This window comes from Labeo rohita, chromosome 20 (assembly GCF_022985175.1).
Source record: "Labeo rohita strain BAU-BD-2019 chromosome 20, IGBB_LRoh.1.0, whole genome shotgun sequence".
NCBI classification, from domain to species: domain Eukaryota; kingdom Metazoa; phylum Chordata; class Actinopteri; order Cypriniformes; family Cyprinidae; genus Labeo; species Labeo rohita.
The window spans coordinates 19896586-19912302 of NC_066888.1; the positions used below are offsets into that span (position 1 = coordinate 19896586).

At 34.8% G+C, this 15717-nt stretch overlaps 1 protein-coding gene across 6 annotated transcripts in view; it reads left to right on the top strand.

Moving 5' to 3' along the window:
• nhsl1b (NHS-like 1b) overlaps nt 1–15717 on the top strand; it is a 110979-nt gene that overhangs the window by 53371 nt on the left and 41891 nt on the right. Inside the window, exon 1 of one of the 6 annotated variants that reach the window (XM_051139498.1) lies at nt 409–1557. The exons of 3 other annotated variants lie outside the window; for them this stretch is intronic. In XM_051139498.1, coding sequence (XP_050995455.1) covers nt 1335–1557 — 223 coding nt within the window. In that variant the 5' untranslated portion in view covers nt 409–1334. Of the gene's footprint in view, nt 1–408; nt 1558–10062; nt 10154–15717 lie in introns of those variants that run through there. 2 more of the 6 variants (XM_051139504.1, XM_051139500.1) reach the window with 2 other exon arrangements.

Here is a 15717-nt window from a genome sequence, read left to right on the forward strand (position 1 = left end):
TTTCTATTATATTTAAAGCTTTATTGTTTTATAATTAAGTTTTTTGTTTATGTTTTTGTGCAGCATGTGTTTATACAGTACATAAGGAAGCTACATATTTGCCTTTAAAAATATAGTTAATAATGTCATTTGTGATAGTGTAACATTATGAAATATTTTTTTTCTTACAAAGCTAGTTAATAAAAGGATCATTTGAACATTTAAACAAAATATTTTCTTATTTCTACCCCAGTTTGAAAACCTCTTTCTCTTAGAGAATAGTAAGAGAAAGAGGGAGGGAAACCCAAAGGAGGAAGAGTGGAGAGTCCACTCGCCCTTCCGTGGTTGCCGTGCAACTAGAGGGGAGGGGCAAAGATCAGAGAGAGAGATCAGAGAGGAGCAAGGGAGTGGTTGGGGGCTGGTTTAAGGTCATATTTCACCAGCACTCTAGTTGTTTGTAATACTAAACTCTCAATCCCACAGTCAGTGTATGTGGGTGCTCTCTCTGGACAACTGTCACCAAGAGTTTAGGGGAACGCCTGCTCTGGAACTCTGTAAGACTGACTTAGATTGCATGCCCGTGTGCGTTGGCAAGTCCCAGGTGAGTGACAAACACCCTCGCGTACTCAGTCGTCAGGAAGAGTATCCGGTGGTGGCTGCACTCAGCGTCAGGGAGATAACATGGTACATGGCGACAGAAGCACCTGATCTTATTACCGGGTAATGAAAAGGAAAAGGACATCCGAGCTCATCCATCATCATTTATGAAACTCACGCTGGTGATGTCTTTCCAGGTGTGTTTTGACCAGTGTCACATGGGTGTTGTTAAGATAATCACTGGTCTTCATAACAGGAGCGGAATGTTTAACCTTCTTGAGCCTGAATTTCTTCAAGTGGAACTTTAAGTTTAAAGGTGTTTACAAAAAAACTGGTCTTTTTGTCAAAGTGGTGTGGCTTTTAAACTGCACTGTGTCTCCTGGTGGACGTCAAACCTCAGTCGGGGGAAGACCTGCGATTTTCCAGCCTGCTGCTTGAGTTAATTACTGCTTGTGGGTTGCAGTGTTCGCGTTGGGATTTCCAGGATTCACAGTGGAGGTTTTTTGCTATCGGGTAGACAAAAAGACAGAAAATTGTCATCCAAAGACACCTGTGGATATGGACCAGTGAATTCCAGTGACTTTCTTTTATTCCGCTGGACCTCATGGATTTGAAATGCAATCGCTTTACAATCTACAGGCGTGTACCATGTGATGTAGTTCCACTTTTGATTCCCGACTTGTGAGGAAAGGTGCGTCGTGGGTTAACTCTTGTAATTTTAAGTGACCTCGATCTTATCCACTATTTTTAAAGAGGGTATGATGAGGGACAAGCGTTCTGGGTCTTTTACGAGGGACAGGGACAAGGCAGAAAAGCCTGCCCCGATCTCCCGTGCTCTCAGCTGGCTGAGCGTGTCCTCGCTGTCACAGCAGACTCGTAAACTGTTCCGCAGCCAGAACAGCCTCCATAGACACTCCCACACTCCACATGGAGTGGATGAAGATGAAGATGACTGGGTGTATGAACCTCAGCACTATATAGGTGAGGATATACGGTGTGTGTGAGCATGTGTAATTTGTGGCCAGAGATCTGAAAGGTCATGAGGTCTTCTCTTTAATATAATCTAATAAGGTACACTGTCGTTCAAGTTTTTATGCTCCTCAAGGCTACATTTATTAAATACAGTAAAAAGTAATATTGTGAAATATTATTATAATTTAACAACTATTTCTGATTGTAAAATATTTTAAAATGTAATTTATTCCTGTGATGGCAAAGCTGAATTTTTGAGCAGCCATTACTCCAGTTTCAGTGTCACATGATTCTTCAGAAATCATTCTAATATGCTAATTTAGTGCCCAAGAAACATTTATTATTGTTAGCAACTTAGAAAACAGTTGCTGCATGATTTTTCAGGATCTGAACAGGAAAGTCTGAAAAAAAAAAAAAAAATGTACTTTAAATATTTTGTAATGTAAAATTGTCTTTACTGTCATTTTGTGACACTTGCAGAATAAGTGATTTATCAAAAAAAATCTTTTTAAATCACCATTTTGTGGTTTATTTAAATGCTACAGTCTGACAAACATATTCAGTCTGTTTTGTAATCTTTACATTAATTTGACATCATACAAACTGCATGCATAATTAAATATTTAGGGAAATTCTGTTACTAACATGACAGAGCCTGTCAGTTTCATTTGAAATTACTCATTGTAACTGTTTTACTCATGTTGAGCAGAGAATGTTGCAATGAGATATTGGGAAAGAAATCTTAATTTACTGCATTTTTACATTTAAAGTGATTATTTTTGTATTTTTTAATAAATCTATTTGTTATTTTTATAAACACTTATGCATAGTATACATTTACTGTTCTTTTTAGAAATATACTTCCTGTAAAGCTTTAAAGGTTTATTTAAATATTATCATACTACTGTACACTACCAGTCAAAAGTTTTTGAACTGTGAGATTTTTTATATTTTAAAGAAGTCTCTTTTGCTCACCAAGCCTGCATTTATTTGATCCGAAATGTGATTAAAATGTGATTTATTCTTGTGATTTCAAAGTAATGATTTTAGCATCATTACTCCAGTCACACGATCCTTCAGAAATCATTCTAATATTCTGATTTGCTGCTCAAAAAAACATTTTCAGGTTTATTTGATGAAAAGAAAGTTCAGAAGAACAAAACTGATCAAAAATAGAAATCTTTTCTAACATTATAAATGTCTTTATCATCACTTTTGATCAATTGAAAGCATCCTTGTTAAATAAAGCTTTTATTTAACAATTATTATTTTAAATAATTATTATTTTATTATTTTGTAATTTTTTTTTTTTTTTCAGATAAATGTGTTTTGGATCTTTCTATTCATCAAAGAATCCTGAAAAAAAGTACTCAGCTGTTTTAAATATTGAAAATAATAAGAATAAAACTGTTTCTTGAACAGCAAATCAGCATATTAGAATGATTTCTGAAGGACCATGTGACTCTGAAGACTGGAGTAATGATGCTGATAATGTCTTTAATCTTTGATCACAGGAATAAATTAAATGTGAAAATATATTCAAAAAGAAAGCAGTTATTTAAAAAAGCATTAAAAATCTTACTGTTCAAAAACTTTTGACTGGTAGTGTATGTAGCAGTAGTAGTATATAGCAAACTAGTGATAAGATTGCTCCATGACTTCTCTGGTTTAACAGCGAATAGATTTCTCTATTGTCTTTGGATTTATGGCTTTTGCAGGAAGTGAGAGACTAAGTTGTTTACAAGGTGGGAGAAATTAGGTCACTGTTTTTTTTATAGTGGGTTTGTCTTTGTTTGAGCCGTTAACACGTCTTTCTTATTGACAGGTTAAGTGAGGTCTGTAGGGCTGGAGCAGAGAGAGAGTTGACCAGAGGGCTTTGAGTTAGGAAATGGGAAGAGAGTGCTAGAAAAACGGCTAAAGCAACTTAAGATGAGTCTGCGTAAATGGGTGATGTCACTGACTGGTGGCGATGCGGGTGTGAGAGCCCATGCCAACTGTGTGTGTGTGTGTGTGCGGACACAAGGGCAAAGATGCCCTCATTGTGCCCGCTGTGGTCAATCCGTCAGACACAGCTGTTTGGCCCTTAGACTGAATGTTTGAATGTCTCTTTCAATTAATGGACTGAATTATCTTTTATTTTTACCTTTTAAATTAAAGTAACATCAGTTGAGTTGAGGTAAGTGGGCAGAATTACTTGAATCCAAGTGTTTTATTTGAGAATTGTAAGTTGTATTTATGTACTTTGTTAAGAAGTTTATTTGAAAAGAAATGTGTATCAGTGAAATCTTTCAGGTTTGAATTTTTCTAGGGTGAGGCTGAAACCGATTATCAAAAGCATATCTTTCTGTGTTGGTCTCAATGTCCAGTGGCACTTAGTTTGCTTTGTAAATCAAATGACAAATCTGCCACTCCTTAATGACAGCAGAAACTCCACCCTGGTATCTCTGTAGACATTTGTGTGTATTGGTTGACCTGTTTCAGCATGTGTGTGTGTGTGTGTGTGTGGTTTTGGAGTGGGGCTGTAACTCTATGCTGGTTCTAATGAGATATTCTATCAGGGTAGAGTAAAGTTACTGTAGGGGTGATCCCAGCACTGGACTTGCTGGGGTAAGATTAGTCTTTCCTCAGCTGTCACTGCTGACTCTGTTGACTCCCACGCTCCATTTGGCATGGCTTTTGACAATCAGATGTTTTGTGGAACAGATTTGCCTATTCATTTCTGTCCCAGCATGAACGCGTTTCCAGCATAGTGATGCTTTATCAGTGGCAGCGTGGGTTTACATAACTTGTGACCTGTGCAAATACCTGGTACATGCTATTTTCATAGTAATGCACTGGTGCAGAGTTTTTAATTGTTCTGTGTAAAGTCATAAATCAGATTTTATCTATCAAATGTCACTCATTTTTTTCAACAATTGAGCAATTGTCATGATATGCCAAGCCCTGGGTTGAAAAAATATGTTTTAAGAACATTTTGCTAACATTTCCATTAAATTATGGAACTGTTATTTTGTCTGAACATCCAGTTTTTTAAATGTTTACACTGCCGTTCAAAAGTTTTAAGATTTTTTATGTTTTTAATAGTCTCTTATGCTCATCAAGGCTGTATTTATTCTGATCACAAATATAGGAAAAACAGTTGCCATTTCTAATATTGGTATCCTATTTTAATATACTTTAAAATAAAGTTTATTTCTCTGATGCAGCACTGAATTTTCAGCATCATTAGTCCAGTCTTCAGTGTCACATGATCCTTCAGAAATCATTCATATTAATATGCTGCTTTATTATCAGTGTTGAAACTGTTGTGCTGCTTAATATTCTTTGGAACCTCTTTGGAATCTTTGGAAGTAGTATCACTACTTTTTGTTCTTTGATTCTTTGATGAATAAAAAAGTTATACACAACAGCATTTATTCAAAATAGAAATCACTTTTATAAATAAAATAAATAAACTAAAAATTCTAACACATCCTTGATAAATAAAAGCATTAACAGCTTAAAAAAAAAAAAATTACTGACCCAAATGTTTGAATAGTAGTGTATATAGTAATACAAAATTGCTATTTTGATTAAACACTGTTCTTTATAACTTTTTATTTAGAAAAGAATCCTGAAAGAAGTACCACAGGTCCCAAAAAAATATAGAGCAGCACAACTGTTTCCAACATTAATTATAAATTTGCATATTCTAATGATTTTTGAACGATCATGTGACACTGAGGACTGGAGTAATGATGCTGAAAATTCAGTTTTGCTTCAAAGGAATAAATTATATTTTAAAGTATATAAAAATAGAAAACTCTTAATTTAAATTGCAATAATATTTCACAAAATTACATTTTTTTGTTTTTGATCAAATAGATTATGCTTTAATGAGCATAAGAAACTTATTTTAAAAAACATTAAAAATCTTACAGATTCCAAATTTGTTGTTTTACATGTTTTTATATATCATAACTCATGCTATATGTATTCAGACACACATGCATGCCCAGTTTTTTTTTCCCTGAGGCATAGCTGGAAAAACACTCCTTTTTCAAAACAGGAAACAATACAGAAAATTTCTCCCAAAGCACCTAAAATTCAAGTCTATGTTAAAATTCTGATGTTAACAAGCATACAAGCTTCTAAATTTAAACCATATATTTATTCCTTTGGCACCTACGCTGGTACATGCAGGCCTAATTAAACTGCCCTAACTGCTGCTCCTGCGCTCTTTATTTAAATGCATCCTATAATTTTGGGCTGTCAGGCCCTTGTAGTAGACCCATAATTTCGGGGTGCGGGTTGCCCGGCGACAGGATGTTTTTGCTGGTTGCTATGACAATGAATTGACTGATTGTGTAGCTGTCCTGATTCTCCCTGGGACAGGCTCACATGCCTGCTGGAAAGAAATGTCTGTCCCGAAGAGAGTCTGTGCTTTTGATGCTTGTGGATTAATTGATGAGCTGATTTTGTTAAAATGGTGGAGTTGAGGTCATGAGGGTTGGCTTCAGTTCAGTAGATTCACAGACTAAAGCAAAGTACTTGTGACTGTGCTTTTAAATTTACTCTTTAAGCTGTTTGCCAATATCGCTGTTATTAATACAGAAAGCAGCATTATAAATCAGTGGCAACTCCACCTCTGTTCTACGTGTACTACGTGTAAAAAAAACCTTGTTTAATTCTAGCAACTTTTAAACATTACAGCATTGCTGTTTTTTCCATCACATACTGTCGACTATGTAACGTTATAATGCATAGATGATCGAGATATTATGCAATAACTCCTGAGATAATTCTGTTAGTGTGACAGCTCCTCATTTCATGATTGACAGCGGCGATACACGCAAGTGAAAGAAATGTGACAGCGCGGGTTAGCGTAGGGTCATTACCACAACATCCAGTCAGAATTACGTTTCATGAACTTTCGTCAAGCAAAAATTGATTAATTTCTCCTTTTATGTATTCAGCGAGTCCGTGAGTCTTTTAAACGATTCATTAAAAGAACCGACTCAGAGTCATTTGTTGTGAATCGGATTTCGCTGGTTGAGTTGTGTTTGTATTGTGCGCACTTTGCGAGGACAGTTCAGTGAAAAAGACGTGTTTCTTGACAGTATTTAGTAGTACGCCATATTTTTATCCCGTAACGTTCGTTTGAGTGCAAACTCATTTACAACTCAAGTGAAAATTATTATTTTTGCGTTAGCGTTGACGATTCAGGAGTGGAGGAAGAAACGGTGTCAACCGTCATAGAAACAAAGCTAGAAAATTTCTTCAGGTGTTTTCGACCGCCACTATTAAAACACTTCATACGTCTAAAATCTCAAAATAAGTTCTGTTATTTATGACTTCGTCTCCTTTGTTTTGCTCCTTCTAATGACGCCTTCAATACAGTCCGTTATTGCTTGGCGCCTAAACGGTTGAATGAAGTGAATGTCACCCAGACTTTGATAAATGTATTGTATTATGGCATTTAAAACTAACTTTTTTCTTTCTGTCTTTGTTTCTTATGTGCTGTTTGTCATGGGCTGCTCTTTGTGACACTCAGGTAAGTGAACATCAGTCTTTTATTATCATTAAATCATTGAGGAAAAAGTTTTTTGACACATTTTGGGCCACTAGGTGTCAGTATTAAAACATTTACTCATTTGGCAAGTGCTTTTACCTAAAGCAGTTTGTAGAGTATTTAAGATGCAAGTTTTTTTTTTAACATTTGTTTAGGACGATGTTAATAAGCTAGCTAAACATACAGTAAAATAACTAGTAATTGTGCTCTTTTTTTTTCTATATTTTCTTTATTTTTATCTATATTTGTAGCAGTAGCCAACAATATATGGTATGGGTCAAAATTATTTTTCTTTTATGCCAAAAATCATTAGGATATTAAGTAAAGATCATGTTCCATGAAGATATTTTGTTAATTTCCTACCATAAATATATCAAAACTTAATTTTGCATTAGTAATATGCATTGCGACAACTTTAAAGGCAATTTTCTCAATATTTTGATTATTTATTTATTTATTTATTTATTGCACCGTCAGATTCCAGTTTCAAATCAAATAGTTGTATCTCGGCCAAATATTGTCCTAACAAACCATACATAAATGGAAAGCTTATTTATTCAGCTTTCAGATGATGTATAAATCTCAATTTAAAAAAAAATCCTTATGACTGGTTTTGTGGTCTGGAGTCACATTTGTTTCTCTGTAATCATTTATTCGTATATTGTACATTTTTACTTTTTTTGTTAGCTAGTTGCATTATTGTAGGCTAGCTTGTGTCCCATTTTCTTTGTCAACAAATTGCTGAAATTGCTTCAGTATGTTCCACCTGACATTATTTAGTGGTGTTTGTACCTAATACATTGTTTAAGCTCTTAATCTCAATATTACATTGATTTATATCTACTTTTTTGTGGCTGAGGTGTCTGTCTATTGTAATGTTGACCCTGTCTTTCACAATATCCTGTGGGCACTGGCACAAACCAACACAAACTATTAATGGAGCTTGTAATTGAGAGTAACTTGTGCCAAAATAGCACATGCATGCACTCACGAGATCATTAGTGACATCTGACATGGCCTCTTGTTACAGTTCCACAGAAACACAAACAAACATTTTTTCATTCATGCATGTAGGACACTTTCGAGCTGTTTGCAGTGTTTTGGCTTTTAGTGAGCATTGATTTTTCCTCTTGCTAAAGTATCCCGTTTTTGTCACTGTCAGGGTTTGTCACCATTTTAGCTCATTAGCAGCATTGGCACTTGTGTAATTCTTAGCATTAGCAAGAAGCTTTTTAATATATGATATATAAAAATTAATATTTTTTTAATTCAAACAAGAGTCCTTTTTTTAATCTTCACTGGTCAGTTGTCCTTGTCCCAAACCATGTCAGCGTTTTTGGTTTGTTCTGTGTCCAGGTCATTTGACTCTTCCATTGGAAATCAATAAACCTTTATAGGTTTTGGGCTTATTGTGAGCTCACCATTTCAGTGCTCACTAATTTGCTTTGAGTCCACCTGATGTCATTTCCCTTTGGCCTCTCTGCTCTGCTCTAATGATGATGATAGCTGTAACCTGAATGTTACAGTGTTTGCTTCTGTAAATGACAGGAGTCTAGGCTGCATCCATCCATAAATGTTCATTTAAGCTGATTGTGGTCCACACAGCTGGCATGTAAGCACACAGCTCAGTGCAGTCAAGGATCTCTGTAAAACTGCATGTATTTGGCCCACAGCCGCAAACAAACTAGACTGTCTGCGAAGGGGGTTCATGCTGAAATGGCTAGCCGGGACAGCTGTTAAGCTGTTGCTGGGTTTGATAACACAGCCATGGTGTTTTGAGGGATTATGTGATTGTGGTCTATCAGAGCACAGTTCAGAAAGGGGGTAAGCCTGAGCCCGCTACTGTCCTGGAACTGCTGACGGTCTAAAAACATTCACAAACGCACACACACTTTGAAACTGAACTGTGCTAGAAAGTGTTAGCATTTGCATTGCATTTGATCACGATTACTCTCCTGACCTCATGGGAGGGTAAAATGCTTAAAGATGCTTAAAGTAATAGTTTGGGCAAAAATGAAAATTTGCTGAAAATGTACTCACCCTCAGGCCATCCAAAATCTAGATGAGTTTGTTTCTTCTTTAAAACTTAAGCATTTAATTGCTTGCTCACCAATGGATTCTCTGTAGTGAATGGGTGCCGTTGAAATGAATAAAACATCACAATGTAGTCAAATAATCAAATAAATACTATAAAATTTTTTATTTTTGGCTGAACACTTCATAAAATTCATAAGGAAAAATAGTAGGTCATCCAAGTATTTTTGTTTATTTATTGCATACTATTTTATTTTACTTCTAGGGCTGTATTGACAATATCGATGACTTGATTTTAATCTGGCTTTATTATCAAATATAGATTTTTCAATCCAGACTATATATAAAAACAAGTTTTTAACACAGTCGCTGTTAAATGTTTATATTTCAACAGTTAATTAGTAGGAGTATAAGCCTCATTATATCATTAAATATCATTAAAACATTTATTTAAAAAATGCCTTATGTAAGTGCTGATTATTATATCTAAAAATAAATAGCACTTTGAGAGAGATTTTTTTTTTCCCCCTGAAGAAAAGTTGACACATACTGTAGCTGATGAATTGATATTGAATCGAATCAAATGTGAACAGGAATCAAATTGATTCATGAACTCTGTCAATACCATCCCTAAATAATGCATTTACAAACATAAAGGCACATGTTCAGACACGGGGCAACAGTAGGGTTAGGTGCACATGAATGAGTTCCTGTGTGTGTTCACACATGTCTTTGAAAGTACAAAATACAGAAAAAAGAGAGATAACAAGGGAAAGAGGAAAAACACAAGAGATGGTACTGAGATGACGGGAAAGGGGGAGTGTCTGTGGTGGGAGAATGAGCGAGTTGGAGAGAGAAAGAGAGAGAGAGTGACAGAGAGGGAGTGTCAGTGAGTTTGCATATGTTCCCTTTGAGCAGGCCTGGTTGTGTATTTGGATATGGGCTCGCTCGCGGGAGTGGGATTGACATCTCCAGGAATCTCTTATGGACACAGAGCCAAAGACATGTCATGCCTGGAAGGTGGGACTTTTGTGTGTCTGTATTGTATATATGCATGTTGTCTTTTGTTGTACGTGACCATGTGTGTTTGAGAGAAAGAGTAGTAGCATAAGAGAATCTTTGCTGATATTAAAGGGGAAGGAGGGTCTTTGTGGATGGAAAATCACTTCTTGCTTTGGGATTTCCTCCTTTTCTGTTTCCTTTGTTTGTTATTTTCCTTTCCTTTTTCTGTAACAATTTATCCTTTTTATTTTTACCTTCAGTTTTTTCCTTGATATATAATGAAGTGTATTATAGACTTGACTGTCATTGTTTTTTATGTGCAAGTAGATGGGTCTGTGTATGAACTGAACATGTTTGAAACTTGGCGGCAAGCTTTGCAGTAAGATATAAATGTATTAATTTTGTTTTATAAGCATGTGTGCGCTAGTCAGCTGTTGAAGGCACAGTTGCTGCAGACATGTGTCGTGGCATGGTGCTGGCCCGTGTGCAGTGGACACCAAAAGTCTGTTCGTCCAGATACCTTACTTTTTCTTGTTTCCTGGCACTCTTACTATCTTGCTCTCTCCCCTCTGTATGATCCATTGATTCTGAAGTAATATGTAAATGATTTTTCAGAACAGTGGTAGATCATTGTTATGGAAAACACCTTTTTAGGTGTCACGGTGTCATTGTGATAAGTGATATTATTGTCATTTTAAGACTATTTTATGCCACTGAATATATAATCATCATATAGGACAGCATAATAATGCAAGAAGGCCTTCACACTTTCTAATGACAACAAACCTTTAATACTTAAGAAGATCATGAAAATTAAGCATCAAAATATTAGATATCTTAAAAAACTTGAATAAATAGTAAACAAACATTTTCTAACAAAAAGTGCAAAGTAACACGTAGAAAAACAAAAAATGCACAAAGAACTTGAATGGAGATTTTTCCATCCACAGATTTTTCCCTTTTTTCTCTGAAAATTAAGGGTGCATACTATTGCTAAAAAAAACAATCCCTACTTAGCAGATGTCCGTATGCACAAAGGCATAGATCCCCTAACAAGGCCACATCTGCAGATGAAACTCAGCATCCTTAGTCTCATCTCTGCTGTACAAAACAAAAACAAACAAAACAACATTCTGCTATCTGTACAATTAAATTAGGCGTATTCAACATTTTTTAAATATACATATTTTACCAATTATTTTTTTCCTGACATGCAACAATAAATAGATTTCTAAACTCATCCACATAGATGTTGTCCTACTTCTGTAGGCTTTTAATGATCAGTGAATGTTGTATGGAAAAGCAGATCAGGCAGTAAATCTGCTGCCTTATTGGGGAAATGCACAGGTTTGTTTATTGCATAACTCTCGATTTGTTGCCTCCTTGCCAGTTTACTGGATTTTCTAGTTTACTGGATAATGAAGGAACATAAATATGATTAGGGAATTTAGATTTCAGATTTAAATTGCATTTACTCAAGCCAGATAAACCAGATGTAGTGCTCATACTGATCTGTCTGGAAATCTGTCTATAGAAAGATGTTTATATGGACAGTTGCACTTGTATATGTGTGTAGAGTATTTGTTTGTGCCTTGTTTGTGAAACGTTGTGAACTCCAGTCATGTATGTGAGTTGCACAATGTTTAGATGTAACTGAGGCACTGTGGCTATGCGTGGGAGACCTACATAACATAGACCTACAGTTCAGAGTTGACCTATATATAAACAAGTGCTAAGACAGGTTACATACTTTTATAGCAGCCATGTGAAGCACAAACTTTATAGACGTCACATGCACTTAGAAGGGTTATTATTTAAAGACAAGTTTGCATTTTTCAGTTTTTCATTTATTTTGAATTAATTAGTTTGTATTTCTTTTTTATTAATAGTATTTTATTTTGCATCTCTGTAAAATGATTAGATTTAGCTTTGGTTTTATTTTGTTCTGGTTTATTGAATGGCTCCACATGTGAGAACATTTGCAAGATTGCAAAAATAAGTGTTTTTATTTTTTGCGGTCTTGTTAACCTTCTTGTTAACCTTGATACTGTTTTAGTTATGACCCTCCTTGACCTCCACGATCCTGTTATACTTTAGACACCTGTGCTGCTGGTATATATGAGAGGCTGTGACTCTCAGGATGACGTCTCCTACACTTTGACCTCCACGAGTTCTCATGCTTACTGTCTGCCACATTCCACACTGGTTAGTTTACAGCACGCTTAGCACTCACACGGAAAAGTGCTATGTTACTTCAGACAGTACATGCCATTCAAATACTTCTGTAGTATCACGTAGTTTCTGAGGAATGTCTGTTTTTGTTTTTGTTTTTTAATTCTGTAGATCTCAAGCTTTTGATGTGACACTTCTGTAGAAAGGAATCAAGATGAGTGTGCGTTGATTCATTTCAGTTTGTGCCAAGTGTTAGGCAACATGGATGACCTGGTTATTCTTGTCCAACCACAGAACGAAAAAAAGTGTTTAAAATAAGCTTTTTGTCACTTAAATGATTAGTTCACTTCTAGAACAATCATTTCCTGATAATTAACTCACCCCATGTTATCCAAGATGTTCATGTCTTTCTTTCTTCAGTCGAAAAGAAATGAAGGTTGAATAAAACATTCCAGGATTTTTCTCCATATAGTGGACTTCAGTGGGGAATTACTTAAATTTAAATTTTTTTTTTAGAAAATGACAGATTGTTTAGCTACTTAAGACCCTTATTTCTCGGCTGGGATTGTGTAGAGCCCTTTGAAATTTCAATTGAAATCCACTATACCCCCATAAAAATAAATATTCTTTATCAGCATCAATGGTTCTATGAAAAACCTTGAACATCCATGGAACCTTTCGAATGCAGAAAAGGTTCTTTATAGTCGAAAAAAGTTTCTTTAGGTTTTTTAAAATGTTCTTTAAAATGGTTCTTTTATGAACTGTTCACTGAAAGGTTCTTTGGGAAACCAAAAATTGTTCTTCTATAGCATCACTGCAAAAAGACCCTTTTGGAACCTTTATTTTTAAGAGTGTATGGAGAAAAATCATGCAATGTATTCCTTAATTTCTTTTAGACTTAAGAAAGCAAGATAGGAACATTTTGAATGACATATAAATAAAGTAAGTAAATTATAAGAACATTTTAATTCTTTAAAGGGAATATTATGCACTTTATCAGCTCATGTACAGCTAGAGGGTGCTGTTTCCCTTTAAAAACTGTCCTGCTCACTAAGCTGTCATGATTGCTAGGGCTACACATTTTGCCGCCCTCAGCAAGTTAGCAGCACCCAGCACAATTCATTTTAATTAGATTGTATTTAGATTAGCACATGTGATGAAACAATCATATTAAACAACTGTGGACTGTTAAGCAGTGAACTCTGATATATACAGGCAGTATGATTAGTGTGTTCCTTGGCCCGAGTTTCTGCCTGGCAATGTAATTTGACTAAGGAAATGACTCAGTATTCTTTTTAAGGAAGTGTATGCCTCTGTTTTAAGAAATATGTGGGTTAATGTGCAGTTTAGACGAACTCAATCTGGTTAGGCAATTCAATGGAATGCTCTGTGTTTGACGTTTAACTTAAAGCCAGTAGAAATCAACCTGTTTCTGTGTTGGCAGAGGTGCTTGAGCTCTTGCGTTTAGGCTTAATTACCTGTAACATGTGGGCATCTGTGTGACAGTGTCTGTCTGTCTGATAATCCGGGTTAAGAGATTAACCCAAAATGAGAAAGAGGAGCCAAACACACTGACCAAAATGCCAGTGGGACAGAGAGAGGATAATAGTTAGGTCTTATTTGCGTTCAGAGAGGTGGAGAGATGATCTACAATTGTGTTCTCTCACAAAACTTGGTATCAGATCCCCAAAAACTTGCTGTGTTAACATCTTGTGAGGTGTTTTCTAGTATATGAATAATTTTTTTTTCTCCAACAGCATTGATTGAAACATCAGTTCTCCAACATCTGGAACTTTCTGAACTGTGAGTTCCTGCAGAGTAGTAGAGAGATTTATTTAATTAATTAATTATTTTATTTTAATTTATTGCCTGCCTGTTTTGGTTTATATTTAAGATTTTAACACTTTTTTATTATTTAATATTGTTATTTTATGTTATATAAATTTTTATATATTATTATATATTTATAGTATATATTATTTTAATACTTGAAAAAAAAACATTGAAAAAAAAACATTGAAAAACACTTCTTAAGCATTTATTAGTCTTAGTTAATGTTAATTTTAACATTTACTAATACATTATTAAAACTAAATGTTGTACGGGTTAATATTATTTAATGAATCTAAGCAAGTGTGAACTAACATTGAACAGTTGTATGTTTATTACCTAGCTTTGAAAAAGTTTAAAGAATACTGTAACAATTGTAATGCACATTGTTTCTCAGTGTTTATTAATGCAGTAACTAATATTAGGTAATGAGACCTTATTTTAGAACCATAATATTTACTAACTAGTTCTCTACGTATAAGTTTGCAAAAATAAAACACACTGAGTAGCTGAGTTTTTTTGTTTGTTTGTTTTTACTTTCATACTTTTTTCGCTATGGCCCTCCAACATCTGAAACTTTTTTTAAACTTTGTGTTGCTGGGAAGTAGTAGAGAGATTTGTTTAGTTTTGTTTTGTTTTGTTTTGTTTTATTTTATTTTATTTTTTTATTATTTTATTTTATGTTATTTTTTATTTATTGCCTGCCTGCCCAAAGCATTTAATATTTTAATATTGTTTAATTATTTAATATTATTATTTATTGTTCTATTGTATATTATTTTAATATTTTTACTACATTACATAACATGAACTAATAATAAAAAAAAATACTTATGCATTTATTAGTCATAGTTAATTTAAACATTTACTAATACATTATTTAAATTAAAAAGTTGTATGTGTTAATATTATTTTATGAATCTAAGCAAATGTGAACTAAAAATGAACAGTTGTATTTTTATTAACTATCATTAACAAAGTTTAATGAATACTGTAACAAATGTACCAACAGTTGTATTGCTCAGTGTTAATGCAATAGCTTACATTATGTAATGGAGACCTTAATATTTACTAACTAGTTCTCTACATATGAAAAATATGTACAAGTTTGCAAAAATAAAACACACGGAGTAGCTTCTTTTTTTTTTTTTGGTAACTTTCATACTTTTTTTTTTTAGCTATGGCCCTTCAACATTCAACACTTTCTACGTTGTGAGTCCCTGTTGTTTATAAGATTGCAGATTTTCTCCTTTTTTTTTTTTTTTTTTTTTGGAGATGCGAGTCTGTGTGTAATCTGACACCCTTCGGATTGTGGCTTTTGTTTGCGCAAATCAATTCAATTCAAGCGGACCAAAGAAAAGAGTGCAGCGAGGAGGAGAGGGGTTTGTCTTCTGGAGATCCACCGTGGGTCCCTTGTGTACTGCAAAGAACAAGCCCCGCCCACCACCTCCTTCCCCCCACAGGATTGAAAATGGGAGGGCAGGGGACAAACCTGAGTTTGGCGGATGAAGGGCTTGTGTGAGAGGGAGGCGGGGGGTCAAATCAAGGACCGCCTCCAGGACAGCTCCAGGCCTGAGGAT